At 39.7% G+C, this 19,905-nt stretch overlaps 1 protein-coding gene across 1 annotated transcript in view; it reads left to right on the forward strand.

Annotated features, from left to right (window-relative positions):
* Nucleotides 1-19,905, forward strand: part of PDE6D (phosphodiesterase 6D) — a 38,689-nt gene continuing 18,784 nt past the window's right edge. Inside the window, exon 1 of the mRNA XM_031043053.2 lies at nt 1-168. Within this exon, the coding sequence (XP_030898913.1) occupies nt 119-168 (50 nt within the window). The 5' untranslated portion in view covers nt 1-118. The remainder of the gene's footprint in view (nt 169-19,905) is intronic.

Genomic DNA, 19,905 nt, shown 5'->3' on the forward strand with positions numbered 1-19,905 from the left:
GGGGGAGGGGTGGGGGGGTCCTGAGGCGCCGCTGTCACTGTCGTCTTCCCGCCCAGGCCCGCGCAGCCAGGCCAGACCGGCCCAGCCCTGTCCGCCCGCGGCGCGGCGCGGCAGGACCATGTCGGCCACAGACGAGCGGGCCAAGGAGATCCTCCGAGGCTTCAAGCTGTATCCTCCCGGCGGGGCCGTGAGGCGGGAGGGAGGGGCCCGGACGGGAAGGTGTGGGGGGGAGGGTTATGGGGATCGTCGCCCCTCTGTGGAGAGGGTGAATATAGAGATCCCGGGGCGGGAAGGGGGTTGTCATGGAAACGCCTCCTTATGGCGTCCTCCCCTCCGGTGGCGGGAGGAGGGAGAGGTCCTCCCCCCGGGCTGGCACCGGCCCGGGGAGCGGGGGACGGGACGGAGCCCCCTTAGCGCTGGGGCCTGGCTCTCGGCCCTGCTCCGCTGTGAGGTTCTGGTGGGTGGATGTCCGTGTCGCGGCGGTGGCAGGGGGCCAAAGCCTCCATCAGCGTGGCGGCCGCAGCCGCTTCCCCTGCCCCTACCCCGGCTTGCCGGAGCTGTCCGCTGGGCGGCTGCTGACGGGCGGCCCGTGGAGAGGTGCAGGTTGGGAAGGCGGTGGCCGCTGAGCGGAGGGACTCCCTTGCCTCGGCGGCGGGGACGGCTTTAGAGAGGGCAGGTGAAGTAGCTCGGCGGCCGGTGCCTTCGGTCCCAGGAGGGACCTTCCCCTCTGGCCTGCACTATCTCTACTCGGAAAGGAAATACCTGGTCTTCAGGTCCGGAGGCAACTAAATACCTTGTTCCTTTTCATAGGTACTTGCTAGGTACTGGCACATCTCATGTCAGTCATACAATATTTTTTTATCACTACTGCTTACATACGCTAGGCGTTAATGCCTTTCCGTACAGTTAATTTCAAAACTTCATATTGTGCCTTTCAAAAAACACTCTTAATTTCTTGTCTGCATTGTCTGAATATAATTTAATGCTGATGGAATGAAAGACCTGAGTTTGGAAGAGAAGCAAGATCTGTGTGCACCCTTCTAACCCAGGATTTCAGCAAAGTAGAGAAAGGCTCAAGCCAAAAGCCCATGTTCAGACTGGGCTGGAAAAATATAAAGCTCCTATGTTTCACTGTAGTTGATTCTTCTAAGCTTGGAAGACAAATGTGAGCTTGCTAGTTTGACCTTTAGATACCAAAAGATTGTTGGTGGTGTGTTTGTTTTTTTCCTTTTTTACAATGAAGACGACAGAAGTGAGCAGAATACCCTCTTGATCTAATACTGTTATTTCGAAACATCTTTTTTCCCCAGCAAAATGTTTGGAATCTCTATGCCAGATGTAGCAGGATCTAATTTTCTAAGTTGGATTTAGACAGATAGCTACTATCAGAATATAAGCAGATGCTTTTCTTGACTTTTGAATCATTGTTCTCTCCCACAGCTGTTAGTACCACATCTGGTTCCTTTGCTTCTGCACTAGTGTTATTGACAGTTCTTTTTATTTATGAAGATTAGTATTTTAGCTGTCAAAACATGATTTAAAACCTTTTGTGCTGGTAGTTAGAAGAATAAGTTTCTGACAAGACCAGACATGGCTATTGGTTGAAGTGAGAAGTGCCTGGCAAGTTAAGCCTAGAAAACAAACTTCTAAGTGCTTATTGCATGTGTTTGTGTATAGTCTTTACTGGATAGCAGAATTTACATTAAGGCCTTTGTCCAGCTTTGGATTAAATCACCCATTTTGTTGTTTGTTGGCTTAAGCAGAAAATGCTTTTTTTGCTCTTTGAGAGGGAATGATGTTAGACAAACCTGAAGTAAACTTCTGTTATCTCAAGCAGCCATAGCATGGACAAAACGCCATAATAGAAATACCCTGCAGTTCCATGTTGAAGTACCTCAAGTTTAGTCTTCCCTTGCTTGTTATTGGAAAACAAACAAAACCCCAAAAGAAAAAAACACTGATTTTATTTCTGACAGAACAGTTTTAAGTAAAACCTTACTGTGCTTCTCCACAAACATGCTAGAATACTTTGATGGTTGCCACAGGGGCCAGGTATTATAAAGTCTAAGAAACAGGAATCTGTGCATTCCTTTAATAAGCCAGAAGAGCAGCTGAACAGATACTCCTCATTTATGAGAGGAAGCCTTGAGACACTGCACCATCCACACAGGAAGCTGCTCATGCCCACATGTGACCATTCTCTGTGCAAGGCAGCCATCAGCTCAGACTTCCACTTCCTTTTCTGAGCGCGAGCATGTATTCCAGAAAGCATTACATTTAAAAGAGATGCTTTATCTTCGACCCACTCTGCTGCTGTATGTGCTGATTTACTTTATTTACTAGTAAGAAAAACATATTCTAAAAGGCCATTAAGTTTAGACTTTGAGTACTTAAAGTTTTCCTTCTGCTCCCAGGAGGAAGCGAGTTCAACTCCACCAGCTTAAGCACACCCTGCAAACTTGGCACTTCAAACTGAACTTGCTTTTAGAGCAAGAAACCAGCACAATATTACACCTAGGGTCTGCATGTATTAGATTCCTTGTGTGGCAAGATCGGTTGATGAGGCAGAAAGCCTTGTTGAGGAAGCAGACTTTCAAAATACTTGCTTGATAATTTAACATAGGAACAGGCACTTTAGCTGAAAATTCATCTCACACTGAATTATCAAAGTTTCCTCAAACAAATTCTGTTTACTTGTGGTTCCTAAGAGGAGGTTAATTACAGGCTTTCCAACTGATTGGGGTATGCTGCTGTGGAAATTAAATTACAGCCCACATCCACCCTCCAACTTGAATGCAGAGATACGCTTTCCTTCCTCTATGACACTAGTGCAGAAATATGCTGTGGTTAGTGTCCCAAAACTCAAGCCAGAAATATTTACTCCCCCCCTTTCATGGACTTTGTTATTTTGAAAGACTGAAACCAAAGGAAAAATATTTTATGCTTGCCAGCAAATGAGGATATTCATTCTACCTTATTACACTTGTCCAAAGAATTTTTATGGCACCAGTTAAAAATTGAAGATTGACAGTCTGGTAAGTATAGTGTAGCAAAAGATCAAAAGCAGCCAGCAAAAGCTTCTATAGCTTGTTATTTCTTCAGAGACAACAGTTGTTAACAGAGCTTGTATGTTCATCAACTTGCCATTTTGAAGGCACTCACCTGACCAGCAGTTGTTGTACTTAATATCTAAAGGTAGTCTAGCACTAAGGAAATGGAAATTTGTTGTTTGACTGATAAGCAATATCAGTTCAGTTGGAACTGAAGATTATTTTCCCTGGAAAATTAGCAGTCTTATTTCTGCAAGTGTTTATGCACAGCTGGTTCTATAATCTCAAATGCATGAAATCTGATAATGCCTGTTTCTCCAGAAGATGGGACAGTTATTCTGTCAAGCCACAGAACAGCATTTTACTTGACGCTGATTTACCCTTTCAAGATATTCTTCAGGCTTCATTTTGTCATTATCTTTAGAGTTAGTGTGTACTATTAAATGTATTTTACATCCTTTTTCAGATAAAAGTAGCACTGATAACATATTTCCCTAACAGTCAAAATTCAGTGGGGTTTTCTTGATGGCTTCTCCCACTATTCCCCTTGATAATTTGTGGGTTGCCTGCTTATCTTTGTTCCAATATGAACTAGCATAGTTTTAGGCTTTTTTTCAATGAACTATGTTCACTAGAAGGAGGAGAGTTACCCTTACCCTATTTAGTTTGGTTTGCCGGCATTTGGAAAGCATACATGCTTTGATTTTTTTACATAGCATACATGCTGTAGATTAGAAATATAGTCATAGTTTGCAACAGCAGATTCACATCCAGCTTGAGGGACAACAGTTTAGCTTCTTTATGCAGTTCCTTCTGTAATGTTTCAGCCAGAACAGCAAGGAAGAGAAAACCCAAACAAGTCAGTTGGGTCTCATAGCATAGTTAAGGTGCTAAGTCTCACCTCTTAACATATGAGTAAGCACATCTGTTTTCCACTTTAGATGTTACAAGTCAAACAAGGTATCACTTGTTTTATTTGCTTTAGTACAGAGGAAGCTCATCAGAATCAGATCTCCATAGCGTTAATTGCTTTATGGATATTTATCAGTTTAGGATAATGGACTTCCATTTAAGGCTATGCAGTATATCTTACTGTACTTCAGAATTAATGATGAGCATTAGCATGAAGAGACATTAACTATAGGTCACAGTAATTATGGAGTTATGAAATTAGTATTTGTGGTCAGTATAAACAAATGCCTGTAGCTCAGGCACTCCAACATCTATAGGCAAAACTTCAGGTTAAAAGCTGTCCTACTTTGTGGAATCCTCAAAGTTCTCTGTGCAACATTTTCCTAGCTCCCAGAGTTTCTTCCAATCCGCACCACTGTTTTTCTGTCTAGGAAATAATTCTAGTAAAGCATTAACCTCTTAGAAAGATGGATAGAGCTGTAGTGTAAATATACCAGGAACCATTAAGAGCTTCTCTGAATTTTATTTTAATCTGCAGACAAACTTCTACTTCCACCTTCTACCTGTTTTCTCCTGTACAAACAGGAAGTATAGCCAATGGCAATCTTGCGTATCATTCCTAAGAACAGCCACTGAAGTTTTGAACTAGTTTGATGCAGCAATCAAAAGTTGAGAAATCCAAATGGAAGCTCCATCAAATTGAGTTTCCAATTTGTTAGTCCAGTAGGTCTTTAGCTGCTTATTTACTTACATTACTTATCTGTTGCAGTGTCTACAAAACTAACAAGGTTGCAGCTTTAATTGGCTTAAAAAAAAAAGAAAAAATCCCCCTTGTTTTAAGGTTTCCTCAGATTTCAGTTTGTTTAGACTTCTCATGATGGAATAAAAATATGAATCGCCAAATGAATGGGTTAAAAGGAGACACTGTCCAGCTAAAAGTGGGAACAGGGCTGCCCAGAAGCTGAGCAATATACTCTGTAGAGAGCCAATGGACTTTTAAAACACTCTAGAAAACATGAGTTTGTGCTCCCTTATCCATCTTTCTGATTTGTAAAAACTGTAACGTTCTTCCATCTATGATTCTACGATCTAATGCATATAGTTCCTTATTATATCATATGAAAATAAATGGTCTTTTGTTCTTGAACTTTACAACTTTCCTGTCTACAAACCTTAGAGTTACAAGTGAGAGTTCTCCACATTCCCAGTTAGTCTGACTGTAGAATAGGTTCCCACTCTGGCAGTATCAAGAAGTCTTTGTTTCAAAGCAGCCAGATTTTCACATAGAAGATTTAGCCAGGTTGTACTGGGTAGTTAAGTGTCACTGTGGTCAAGGTACCTTTACTATATCAGTATTTCCAGCATTGATAGAAGTTCTGCAGTACACGATAATCTATATAGGTCTAGTATGTCACGTCCCTTACGCATAAGTCATGAGCCACATACCTGCAAACAAAACAGGAACAATTTTACCAGGTTAGGTTTTACCTGCCTGGTTCTTCAGTGAGAACTAAAAACTTCATGCCCTCTACTTGTGAACTTTAATTGAAAAAAGTTTCAGTATTTAATTGTTTAAACAATGATTTGCATCATATATATGAATAATATATATGATATATATATGATTGAATGAGCTACAGTCAGTTTTCTGCATTTCAAGTTTAATGCAGTCCCCTGTCAGTGTTGGAAATGGTGCTGTGTGCCCTTGGCAGTGAAAGGGGAATCAAGGACTCCACCATCACAGGAAACAAGTGAGCTGCCAGGTGCTGTAGAAAATAGATCTAACTAACACTGATTTAAAAGTGTAGGTTCACACTGAAGTTCTGGTTTTTTATTTTAGTCAGCAGTATTATCTTAGCACCTTGTGGTTAGAGTTTTATTCTAAGACTTGTCCTTTCATCTCTCCAAGGCTTACCCATCCAGCATTTCACTAGAATTATGGTTTTAGTATTTTTAATTGCTTGCATAGTGCTGACCTAATAAGGTACCTAAAATAATGCAGAATAATTAGCAAAATTATTTCCCTTTATTTCCTTTATAACATATTAAGATAATGCGAGCTACTCTTTGAATCCTTGGAAGTCATTGGTGCCTTATGCCTCAGCTGTTGTGACAGAAATCAAGTTTCCACACAGCAGAACGCAGTAACAATCCATCAAGTGAGAATTGAAAGAGCTTCCCCACCATGTATCTTCACAGCCAACGTGCAGGAAAAAGCCAAGTTTACACAGATGTAGGCAAGCTGAGGAGGCATCTAAAAAACCTCAAAAGATACTCTTCTGAGTAGTCTTTTTTTCTTATACAGACATCTGATGTGTCACTGCAAAAACAATATTCTGTTAGCTAAAGCAGTCTCAGCGTGCAAGCTGATTCAACTTGCTCTTCTATGTTTATCCCTGAATTTGAGTTGATCCACCTGGCAATATTAATTTTGTCTTTTTCTGCATACTAGTGTAGCAGGATTTATCACAAGTTAGTTCTGTAAGCACATGAAAGGTGACTTTGTTGCTCACACATCTTAAGGAGCAGGTCTTGTGTTTACATTTGATGTGAAGGAAACTACAGTAGTGAGCACTGAATACAAAAGAAACCCTATAGCACCATTCTCAGGGCTGCTTTTCTATCCTGAGCCTGCATCAGTAGCACCCATAGAAACAAGAGCTTTAGCATCTGGGTAGCATCACTCTCAGATCACTGTTAAGAACAGATGAGTTTTTTGAGGGAACACTTATTGGGCCTTAGTATGAAGCTTCCAAAGCAGTTTCATTTGATATCATGTCCAAGTACATGCTGTAAACTCTTGGGAGGCTCTGTCCAGAAAACACATGACATTAACTGAGTTTGTGTGAACAGTGGAAACCACTTCTCAGCTGCATATTGCTAAGTCCTAATTGACAGCCAGGATTTTCAGTTGCAGTTATGAACTTGAGAGTCCATTGTCAGATTTCTCCTGAACAGAGTTCTCCCTCTGACAGAAATGTTAAGTATAGAAGAGAGAGTTAAGGGAAACAGTATCAGATTAATTCAGCCATGAGTGAACCTTTGAGTTGATTATGTTCATGACTAAAATATCAGGCAGCATCCTTCTGGAAGAATGGCAGGCTTAGGTAAAAAGCAAGAAAAATATTTTTTATTTTCAGTCAGCCTTTGGGATAACAGTGCACAAAAGCATCATGTTAAATTCATCCATTCATGTACTGAAAGGTTTGCCTGCCTAAGTAGGAGTAATATTGCCTTCCATTAGAAAAGTGAGGGTGCAGGGAATTTTACTTCTTAGTAATTCTATAGAGGAGTATTTATATGGGTCAGTCTATATGCTACACTGTTTACATAAATTTCATCTGCTCTGTAGCAAGTCAGAAGCTCATCTGGTTCTTGGGACCACCGATTATACCCTGTGGGAATTCTTAAAGAGCCAAGGCCACGTAGTGAGCGATCCCGATACCCTGAGCCTTGTTACTGTAAAGTAAGAAGATTTTTGGCAGGCATAAGCAAGGTCAGTTGTCTTGTTAGGCCTCTGTAATTTTCCACTGAAAACGTGCAGAGAATGATCTCTACCAAGGTTGTAGTTTCCCACTGTATTTTTAGAGTAAGGTATTTAATCGCAATTATAACAAGTTATAAACATTAGCTCTGTAAACGATAGTAACTTCTAGACTAACCAATTAGAGCTCAGTATCCAAGGCTGTTCCATAAGGGAGTAAGGGTATAAGAAGAGCACTGTATCTAATAAAGTTTGGCAATCGTTTGATCATATTGATCGTCTCTGCATTGTCCGGGACTCCTGTGTCGACAATACCCATTTTGTCCTAATTATTGTATCAAGAAAATTGGGAGGATCTTACACTGTAGTCACCAATGAATGTATACCCCACCTAAGCAGACTGCCTGCCCTCATGCCTCTTTCCTCCTCACTTCAGATGACTTGATCTCAGCCCTTTCTAAAGGCGAAGATCCAAAAAGCCAGAACTTCTAATCAAGGACAGTCTGCTGGGCAAGCAGAGAGTTACCATCAAGTCACTTTTGTTTGGAAAGTCAAATGAAATTCTGGTTTTAGGAGACAGTGAAAAAGTGGCTATTTGCATTGCTTTAACTAAAAATTATTTCTTTGTATAGGAAAAATCTTAGAGACCCTCACTAAAGACAAACTATTCTCCATACATCTGTTGGCATAGACTGCTGCTGCGAGCTTTGTACTTAAAGGCAGGTCTGCAACACCCCTAATTAATTTTGAAGAGGTTTGCAGAGAGAGAGGGTAGAACCACCACTGTCCCCATTAGTGTAGCACCACATGGTGGAACAGATGCACCCATCTGGAGATTGCACACCAAGAAATGCATACTAACTTTTAATGCAGAAGGATCTTCTGGAGATAGGTATTTGACTTCCAATTTTAAGTCTTTAAGGTAGACTCTAGTGTGTTAGAATGCTTAGCTGTTTGACTTCATTCTGGTAAAGTTACTTTCAAGTCCGTACCACTGAAACAAGAAAAAAGTCCTCCTGATTGTTATTTATTACTTGAACTTTATTAGCCTTTAAGTGACATTTAGAAAGCCCCACACCCTCAGTCTACAAAGTGCTATGGATTTGTTGCTTTTGAGGACAGAGGACACCTGAAAAATATCTGCCTTTACATTCTTGATGCATGTTTCTGTCACTGCAGCTGTACAGAGCACAGACTGCTATCCCCAGCTGCTTGCTACCTCATTTTCAGATTTACTAGCCGAGCTGCTCAAATAAGCACTGCAAACCTCCTATTTCCCTCATAATGAGCCATACTAGCTTGAACAACTTAAGGTTAAGGAACAGAGACCTGTGATGATCAAGCAGATTTGAGGGAGAAAGTAACAAGCAGCTGTTAGATTTGAGGGAGAAAATAACAAGCAGCTGGAGAGGGCTGCGAACAGCAGTCCAGTCCAACTCTGCCATGCCCATAGCCTCTGCTTAAGTCAGATGAGCTCGTTCTCAGCACACTCTCACACTGTCTTCTCCAACATTCAGCTGCAACTCACCCGAGGAGGCTTCTCACATTACCATGCTTAATTACCCTTGCAGCACCAATTCTAAAATCCTAGCTTAATATTATTACTTGAGCATTTAAGCTTCACATTGCTAAGTCTGTGGTCACATATCTTCTTTAAAATAGGACTAAATGCATCTAAGATGATTTTGGTATGGACATCATCTTTTCTTCTGCTTGTTCTTTACAAGGGGTCATTAACATTACTGTGCTGTATGACTTGCCCAGTCACCAGGCAGAGTCACAAATATGGACCATGTAGTAAATGCTGTTAGAGACTATTTTCCTGCAGCTCCCATTATGAGCCAGATGTAGGAAATCAGGCTGAAAATCCATGCAGCCTTGGAGAACAAATGCATGTTAATTTTAGAATACCTTTTCCAGAAGGAGGGAGAGAAGCTAATGAAGTTTGAGCTGTTCATTTATGGCACCCTCATTAATCCACAAGGAATCATTACAGTGACACTGTTGCCATAAAAATGCAATATTTTAACAGCTCCAGGACAGAGTTTTTTATGTGCTTCCCCCTATAATTTCTTCAAAGGGAACTGCATTATATTAATGTAACACTGACCTTAAAGCTTAGCTTCTACAGAGAAATATTTAGCTGCATACAAAGAAAGAAAGAAAAAAAAAACCAAAACAATTCCCTGGTTCTCCTAGCACTCTCCACTGTCATTAGAATAAGTTCCTTAGGGTTTTAGACAAAAGGGCCAACAAAACACTCATAAAGGCATTTTAAAGTAGCCTGAACTGAAGTACTACTTGCAAAATCAAAACAGATTCCCCAAGGAAAGCTGTTAGCTTACCACTTCAAGCCTCTTGATGTTACTCAGAGAAGAGAATCAAAACTCCTTTCTCACCACGTGAATAGCCTCCTTTTCCCTGTCTAACAAAGTAGAGATAAGGCATTAACCATGCAGCTATAGACCAAATCTCCACCCCTCCAAGACCTCAAACTATGGTACACCCATTAAGGCCTTCTTTCTTACTTTATAGAGTCCTGCCAGTAGCCAGGTGAAAATGTTTCACGGTTCATGATGATCTCTTGCATTTATTTAACTGAAAAAGATTAGTTCCTGGTTTTCCTAATTAACGTTGTTTGCACAAGTCCCAGTTTTACAGGCTCTGAAATAGTAAATACAATGACTAGGACAGAGAAATGCTTGAAAAGGTGCAAATTCAAATGAATAAAAACTATGGTTTAATGTAGGTGCACCTGTAAATGGTGCAGATCTTGCTAATTATGTAATTTTTGAGCTTTTTATGTATATCTTTACAACATTGGCATTCACCTTAATACAAATGTTGATGAAATTCATACTTTGAAATACCATAATAATATGTTTAAACTGTAGTATTTGTATTAGCTGTGGGAAAGCCTAGCTTTTTAATAACTAAATTTCTGTTAATTTTGTTGTTATTAACTAAATTGAAAAAAAACCAACAAGTTGTGAGCTACACCTAATTGCATTATTTATACATGCTGTTGCTTTCACAGCAGAAATAAGACATTCCATTGCTTCAGCTGAAAAATATATTAATAGATTTTTATTCAAATTATAAAAATGAGATTTAAATACTCTGGAAATATACAGCTACAAACTTCTTAAAATAATAAACATAAAAACTAAGTGTAAACATAGCTGTAGATTTTGTTGACAATGAAAGATGTAGGAGCTGCTTGGAAGTAATAGAGGCCATTACTTTTTTTTTGTCATTTCAGTGGGGATTTCATTATTGTATCCCCACTGTAATGTTCTTCATCTGAATTCCAATGTGTGCTAAAGCAAAGAGGTGCTGACTTGGGCACAGACCCTCAACTTCAAGAGATCCCCTGGTGACATGCTCATAGGTTCACATCAGTATAGTTCACACTAGTGTATGTGTAGAGGTTGATTAACATACAACATTCAGAATCAAGTACTAGTATTTTACCTATTCTAAACTCATTTGGAACTGATTTTTTTAATTTTCATTTCCATCTTTTGCTGTAGTGCTTTTCCAGTCTTTCAGACTGCTATACTGTCTAACACTGTATAAAATGTTGGGATGGTTAAATTGTCAAATCATAAATCCACACTGCAAATTTAAGCACTTCTTGTGTTCTAGTAGGCTTCTTAAAAAAGCATAGTAATTCTGATATGGAGTTCTTGTATTTTGAGAGTTCTGCCTCAATCTGTGTAAATCCCCCTTTATGCCTCTGCTTTCAGCAGCCTCTTGTCCATTTACAAGATTAGTTTCCTCACACAACTGCCAATCATTCCTTCCTGACTGTATTTTCAGTTTTGTTTTGATTCTCCACTTGGTCTGTATGCTTTAAGTTTTCCTCCCTCAGAAGAGATCAGATACTGAACTTGTTTTCCTTGAATAATCTTGGTCCTGTCAGTTTTAAGTGGAAAACCAAAAACAGTTTGTTGCAGTGTGTGGTCCTGTCTGCGCAGTGCTCCAGAGATACAAACTACTTTAGTGGCTCAGATCCATGACCCTTTTTTCTCTTGTCCCTTTGAGAACTACATCTGACTCTCACTGTAGTTTTGTTCTGTGAATGGAGAGCGACATTGACATCTACCTAAATGTTCATATCCTTACTTAGTCCGCCAGTTTGATGTTGTATTTGTAATGAGGTTTTGCCAGTTCATCCCTGGAAAACAGGGTAGCAGGTAGTAAAGGTGCTCTTCATGTTTAGTCATGGAGGTCCTGGCTGTAAGGGTTGTGTTGTAGCTCCAGTGAAATTCACATCAGTACTTTCTACACGGAGTGTCTATCCAAGGTCCCATTTAAGCTAATGTGAGGAAAGGGTGGCTTGTTTCTGTGCTGTGCCGCATCAGCAAATGGGACATTGACATTTGTCATTGTGGACTTGATGAAAGTGCTTGTCATAGCTGTTTCTCTGGCTGATTTGAATTTTTATTTTGTTTATTAGGTGAAGAGTGTTAGCACCAGGGCTAAATATTGTTCTACTATAAAATCTCAGTAAGATTATATCCCCTTGTGATTCTCTAATTACATTTCAAGGATACTTAGTTGCTTTCCCAGAGAACCTGTGGTGATCTCTAGCTGTATCCTTGGTTACAGAGCAATACTGGGTTGAAACATCAGGATATAAGGGGCAGCTGAGATACTTTGTGGCAGTTAAATGTGCAGAGGTTCAAAAAAGCCTGAAGTGCTTTGGATAAACCACCTTTAGTAGAACTCAGTGACTTCTGCCCTACTAACTCACTCAAGTGGCATGTTTATGCTGGTGCAGATATGCCAGGTATTGCTATGAGACTGAACAAAACAGTAGAACTGTGTTCGGCTGGTATTACTTTTGCTGCAGTAGTTAGTTTTCACTTTTGTCTTAAACACAAATCCTTGTAGACTAATTAACAGATGTACTGCAGCAGCAGCAACACTTGTTTCACCTTTTCCCTGAAGGCTGCAGTTGGCATTTGCTTTCAAATCTTGCTAAAGAGTATCTTTCACAATTTCATGCATTTTTTGTCATTTTTTAGCAGTACTTGAGAGTAAGGACATACGAGCACACCTGGAAAAGGAAGTTCAGTTGTCTGGCCTGTTTTCCTGAAGAGTGCACAGAGCTGCAATCCCACCCTGAGGGAATACACACTGTCTTTATGCCAGCTGGCTTGGGCAGTATGGAACTTGTTGGTGCCAGGAGTGTTTGAATGGGTGTAGCTACACTGTATAAATGTACTGCATTGACAAAAACCAGTATCTACACTTTTCGTCCCCAGTGTTAAAGAAGAGGTTGTTCTGCTGTTGCACATAGTTCTAATCAAGATAAAACTATGATTTATATACTTAAAATCTACTCCAGTCTAACTATTTCTGCTTGATTTCCCCATTGTGCGTACTTTTATCCCAGGATGAGTGTGCCCAGTTCCAAATCATAGAAGTCACTTCTGAGCTTTGGAATTGGACTCTCATGATGCAGAATGAGAACAGCCAGGCAAGGGTTAAATAAGGCATAGTTAGCTCAGCTCTTAAATTCACTCTATGCCTTAATCTGGATTGGCTCCTATGCATTGACAAACTCCTAATTAATTCAATTGCTGGTGAAAGGTACTGTTTAAAAATTAACATCGTGTTGATAAGGTATGGAGGAACAAATTCTCTTTTGGTAGAGCAAGGGGGGTTTAGACAGAGACAGTGTGAGAATGCAAAAGGAATTCAGTGCTTGACCTTTATTCGTACCTTCTCTGAGACTGCCAACATGAATCTCTAAATGCTCCCCTTACTGTTGATTGTGGTGCTGTGAACACTTGCCTGTTAACAATTAGAATAAAGCTCACATGCTCATTTCTTGGAAGGTAGGAGTTATCAGGTATAATGACTGAGGACTTTATTGATTTGATGGGGATTTGGTGTGCTAACAGTCTAAAGTTTCCACAGCCAGATAAAAATCCTGGAATCCCTCAAGCCCTTTGCACAAATGAATTCTTCCTCTTCTACAGACCTCTCCAGAATCAAGACGTGAAGACTGAGCTACAGATTTTCCCTAAAAGTTTTTACAAATAGTCTTTTTCAGTAGTAACATTTTGCTTTGCTCTGTATAGTCTCACTTGACAGTAACTCTCAAATCTCCCCTGGCCTACTTTCTGTTCTCAGCAGCACAAGTTAAAATATGCTCTTGAAGACAGTTTTATTTCTCCTCTTTCCTGACTCCCTTGAAAAGCAAGAGGCTAATCAACATCAACTTTATCAGAAATATAAAAACTTAAGGGCAGGACTTTCTGTCTAGGGACAACTGTCTGTCTCTCATTCAGAAGAGGTGGGTGAACTCTTGATGTGAAAGAGCCCTACTTTCATGTACCAAACACTGACCAACTGTATAGGATTGCTGGAGAACAAATTACCACTTAAGAATTCTTTAAAGTTATGGCTTTTGAAGACTTTTGTAGTAGCTGCTGTTGCTTTTATATCCAGAGTTAAGGATATCTGCCTTCTTGTGCATGGAGGAGTGTTTTTAGAGCCAGCTCAGAACAAGATCTCACCCCAGTAATAATGCAGTGGAATGGAATATGTATTTGTTCTGTGTGGAACATTTTAAGTAAAGAGTATCTGGGAGAAGTAACCAAGTTAGCAGGACTATTTCATTTGTGAACTCTCTAATCATCTCCTTAATGTCAATTTATGGCAGTACAGGAATGATTAATAGGAGGCTTTATAAACATAGATGCATAGTACATGCATCGTGTATGTGTGATCTTTGACATAGGCAGCAGTCCAAAAGAACGGTAGTATGAAGAACGAGGTGTTGCTGAACTGCTGGCATTCAGTGATGCTACCATACTGTGGCTTTTTATCCTTGGAAATTGAATAAATAAAAGTTCTCTAAAGAGAGGAAGCCCAGTTGAGCTGCTTCGCATACAGGCACAAAGAATCCAGAAGAGTTTTTGCACTGTTGGGGATGGCAGCATAGTAAAATAATGGGGTTTGGAATTAGAGCTCTTTTGGATTAATAAGGAAAGCCTTTATGCAAAATATTACTGTAATTGCAAGCTCATGTTCTGATTGCCTTATCAGGGAGATGCATCCTCAATGGCGTCTTTGTTTGCCTTGCAATGGAAAAAGATAGAAAATAAGCAATTAAAGCAGACTTGTTTAAATGAAAGACTGTTCAGATGCCACAAATCTGAGCATTCAGCTGTGCACTTCTAACAAAGTTCATTTTTCTATTAAAAAAACCCCTAATTTAGTGCTGCTGTGCGTACTTGCTTTGTAGTGAGGCCAGATTACTGACAAGAGATAAATTTTCTCTTTTTGTTTTAACTGTGATCTTATTTTTTTCTTCCCATTTCTCACCCAAAAGCAGTCTTTTATAAGCGTGAGTATAGAAATGAGAGGTTAATTACTTCTTTTATGTTCTTGGGTACCAATTAACCTGTAAAGAAATAATATAAAATCTGGTACTGGTCATTTGAATAGTAGATGGGCTTTGCCCTGAACATATATCAGTTGACATTGCTGCAGTATTCCATAGTAGTTTATTTATCGAGCTTTATGAAAATGAAAACCAAACACCTTGCTCCCTGACTCATGGTCTAAGTGCCAGCAAGGCATGGGCAAGTCCACCATTAAATCTGTATCTTCGAGGAACAGAAGATCCCCAGGGAAAATCAGCAGACATCTCTTATATAATGATAATATAATATTCAAAAGGAAATTGTTTGGGTTTATCCTGTAGTACCTACTCACAACAGCCATCTAATGTTAGTGGAAGATTGACATTATTCAGTCATTTAAATGCCAAATCTTTATGGCAAACTAGCAGAGATTTTGAGTTAAATCTCAAATACTCTTGCTTTCTTGTTGTGTATGTATGTGCATGTGCTGCTTAATCTCCCTGGCCAATATAGAGGATGTTGTTATCTCCTCGTTAAAGACGTCATACTGAGAAGATTGTAGTAGAGGAATAAATAGAACAAGTGTTAGGAAGCCAAGCAGCTCATCTTGGTTGAACTAAAATGCACTCCACACGAACTGCATTCCCCATAGGTTTGTTTCTTCTAACTTTAAGCAAGATTCAATTACCATTTTGCAAAGTATCTAGCTAGGTCACTTGAGGCTCTTCTAAGTACACTTGCATCTTTTTCTGAAATGTTGTTTTACTATTTGTGCAGCTAAGTAGCTGGTAGGTTTTAAAAGAAGTTATTCCTATTTTGCAGAGAGCAGACAAAGGCAGTGTCTCCCAAAGTGCAAAGAAGCTCAACATTTCACATGAGGTTCAGTAGGGAGCTTGAACACTCAAAGTTCTGCTCTAACTGGGCTGCTGTGTGCAGGCCCATCTCGTTATCATTAGCCTCTGTTCCTGTCCTATGCTGCAGAGGTGTGCAGTGCTGAAACATCAGAGTCGTTCTGGGTAGGGACTGCCAGACCTCCCCAGGCTGATTCTTTCTAGGTGCCAGCTATATAGTCACAGTGTGTGTCTTTGATAATAGGTCTGCTGTTACTCCTTCAGATTGGCCTATGTGGAGCAATCTGATGGGATAGGTCTATCAAATGTTTAGACATCCTTCACAAATTGAGATCCAATATATATATATATATGTTTCTGCATGGCATTTTGTGAAAGGAAAAATGATAGCCCCATGCTTAGAAGCTCGACTGTATTAGATACCTAAGATTTAAAAGATTTCCCACTAAAATGTTGAACTGTATGTGTTAGTAGATTGCATAAAAACAATAACCAAAATGAGCAAAAAAAAGAGTCCTTGCCCATTCTCAGCTGCATCTGGTGAGGCTGGAGCTACTACAAACTTTTTCAAGTTAAGCTAGGAAAAGCTTGCTGCTGGAACTTAATATTTTTTTCCAGAAGTTGTTTTTTTTTTGTTTTATTCCATGAGTATGCGCAGACATTGTTCTGCTCTGATCCCAACAGATTCTGAAAGAATGCAATGAAAAAAGGAAACAAGGCAAGATGCAACAGGGTGGATGCTTCCCACAGTGGCTGCCTGCTTGCTGTCCAGCTCTGGAAAGCTTCAATGGATATGGAAAAAGCTAATCCCACAATAGAGTTCCATTACAGTATAGGTCTATTCGTGGATCCTTGTAATATAACTGGTTGGGTGGCATTCATTTTGGAAGCATAGCTCTGCCAGGCAGGGAGAGTTTATTTTTAGTATTTTAACCAGACAGCATCAAGAGTTGGCATTTTCTCTAAGATTTAGACTGATGGCTCTGCCACTGACTGCCATTCAAGGAGTCTGACTCTGAGGGTGCTGATGGAGTGTTTGGACTTACTTAAGCAAAGTATGTTTATATTGGTTCAGCTCTTCAGAGTTCTTTAGCCAGTAATCTCTGAATGTCATTCTGTACAAAATGGATGGTCACTTTGTACAAAATGGTGCCTGCCTGTCCCTGCCAGCTGTGAGCAGCCCTAGGATTCATCCTGAGACTTTGTCCTTTCAGATTAACTGCTGACTCTGTTTTGCAAAATTATGACTACGGTTCCAGGAGATGACAATTTTGAGGACAATCTGAATACACGAGAAAATACATTTTCATTAGGCTCTCTTTTGCAGCTAATGAAATTCTGTGCAAGGAAACCTTGTATATTAGAGGGAGGTTAGAAACTGTATCAAGGACATCTCAAACTTTCAGAGGGGGAGAAGTTTTTTTAACTTAGCTTGCTACTTGTCATAAGCGAACAAAGAAATAACCTGTAATATTAAGCATGACCCACATTGATTGAAGCTTGATTGAAGCACTTTGAGCTCAAAATATGCTTGAGTGTCCAGGAAAAAAAAAAAGGGGGGGGGGGGGGAAATTATGCATTTTCACAGGAACTCTGTTTGAATTAGTATGAATCAGGAAAGGAACAAATGTGGTATTTTCCCCTATGACTCTCCTATTTTATATTTCTGGTGGTTTTGTCTTAATGAAAAAGAGTACGACTGATAAGTTTCAGAGATTTATTCATTTTCCTACCTAGAAGCATTTTGCTTCTATTGTCAGAGCTAATACAATAGCTCTGGTTTTTTTGTCCTGCTTAACATGCCATTTTAGACACTAAAAAATACTTATAATTCTACAAGCAGTCATCTTTATTTCCTTCCTGCCCCCTGACTTCCATTAGTAATGTTTGGCAGTGATTCAGAGCCACCGTGCTTTTTTAGTTAAAGTGAATGAGAAATCACCAAAAGCAAGAAAAACATGGAATGAAGGGAACAACTGGCACCAGCTCCATAGCATGATTGCAGCAATCTGTGCTACTGCACAGTCACTGCAAGTTAGAGTTTCCATTAGTCTTAGAGTTTCTGGCTGTCTAGAGGGGCAACACTGTCTATTGAAGCACAAGACTTGAAGCCAAACACCTCCTGAGATACCTTTCCATTTCTCTTACCAGTTCATTGTATAGCTGTGGGCAAATCTTCATGCCTATTTCACAGTCTCTACAATTTGCAGTTATTAAAAAGCTACTTTGAGAACATTATTTGTAGTTTTTGATATGCAGTGTAGTACTAGGAATTTTTCAAGTTATTACTCAGTTGTAGTGTACTGCCTATTCAGTGAGACATCCTGTCTTTCTAGTTCATTTATATATCGAATTTGTCTCCTGTCTGGGGTAGCCCAAGGTGGATAATAATTGACAGTATGAAGCTGTACAAAGTGGTAACACAATGAATTAGTTTGTGCCAAAGTCCCATCTCCCATCAATTTCCAGTCTGTAGATCTGTTCTTAGCAGTACATGATATATTACTACCTCTGGTAAATTACATATTCTTCTAAAACACATGAATCTGATAAACCTGTAGATTATCAGAAGAAGTCTTTGGAGCTCAATAGGCTGGTGTGCTAGAGAGCTCTGTAAGAAGAGACATGAAGTGAAGAAGTGAAAAAAATTAAACATTTGGGGGGGGGGGGAAGCACATAGTCACAACATAAGCTCTGGCAGTTGGAAGTCATTTAGGCTTTTTGTACTGTCAGTTGCTTACTTTACCAGAGGGACACTTTCAGATGAGATGCTACTTGGAGTTCAGAGGATAGATAATCTGAGCAGCAGGGGAACCTGCTGATGCTCAGCTATGCCATTTTCAATAAACATCACTGCGTACAACAGGGAAATTACTGCAGAGGCCTTCAAGGAACAAAGACATCGACTGGCCACAAACAGTGCTGTATAAAACTGCCTTTTAAAAGCCTTTTAGGTTGGGGGTTATTTTTACTCTTCACACAAGGCTACAGGTTATTCAAGTGAAACTATATGAAAATGCCAGCTAAGCAGCCATGTTTATCCCATTAGAAAATTTTGTGAAAGAAGTCTTTGTTCCTCTGCTCAGGTCTGTGCCCTGTCATTATGGGGAAGTGTGAAAGTCCTTTTAGATGTGCAAAGAAAATCCACTCCTGCAGTGTTGCAAAAATGACATGAAATCAAGCCAAGCTTTCTTTTATAAGCAAGCCAGTATAATGCATATTTTAAAGCAGTTGAATAATGGTGTAACATAAAGAGGCATATCAAGGTTCAAAATACCTCATTCCGTTAAAGCTAATTTTGCTGCATGACTATGGTGACATGCTGCATTTCAACTCTGTAAAGAACAATAGGCTGCAATGATTTACAGGGAGGTAAATTCCTCTGAGGGCTTCTGGTTGCAACCTCATCTGTGAAAATGAAGTTATTCACTAGAACCCCTTGACAGATTATTTCCATGAAACTCCCTCTAGTTCACTTACTGAAGAGAACCTTGGAATATCATAATAGTTCAGCTGTGTTTAAATGATTGAATGTTTGAAGTAGTTAAGACTACTAGAGTAGTTAAGTTGTTTCAATCACTGAATCGCTTTCAGAAGGGAAAATTGTTTGCTGTGCTAAAGTTAAAAGTGCGCAAACTTATTCCAAATTGTTTGGGGGTTTAAAGCATTTAACTGAATTTTAAGCATTCGGGATAAAAAAATCTATCCAGCCATATTTGAATTGCAGTATTGTTCTTTTAATTGCCTATCACTTATCCTAGCATTCCTTGGAGTGGCTTCTCCAGGTGTCCTGCGAGCTGCCTCACCTTTTGTTATAGGTGAGGCATCTTCTGTGAGGAGGTCCAGTGCTTTATGTTTCAATTGTGCTTTTAATTTCCCTTGGGTATGTGGTGTCTCTCCTTAGTTACATTCAGTTTTGTTCTTTCCATGAGCTACAAGAGGCCCGCTTTAAAATTATGTGCTGATAAAGCCCTATGGGTTTTAAAAGTCGCATTCTTTTCTTGTGTGAATACATCATTGCCATTGATTCACCTGCTGTTTCTGCAAACTCAGATATTACTGATGACATTAATTATGTTAATACTGGAAGGGTTCTTAGCATGAACTCAAGCTTTTCTAACATGCTAATTTTGGAGATCTATTTAAAATGCAGGGGTAGTGGGGAGGAGTTGAGTTTCACACTGGAAAGGAGAAAATAATTTTCTTTGTGCAACTCATGCTTC

This window comes from Melopsittacus undulatus, chromosome 6 (genome assembly GCF_012275295.1).
Source record: "Melopsittacus undulatus isolate bMelUnd1 chromosome 6, bMelUnd1.mat.Z, whole genome shotgun sequence".
Taxonomy (NCBI): Eukaryota; Metazoa; Chordata; class Aves; order Psittaciformes; family Psittaculidae; genus Melopsittacus; species Melopsittacus undulatus.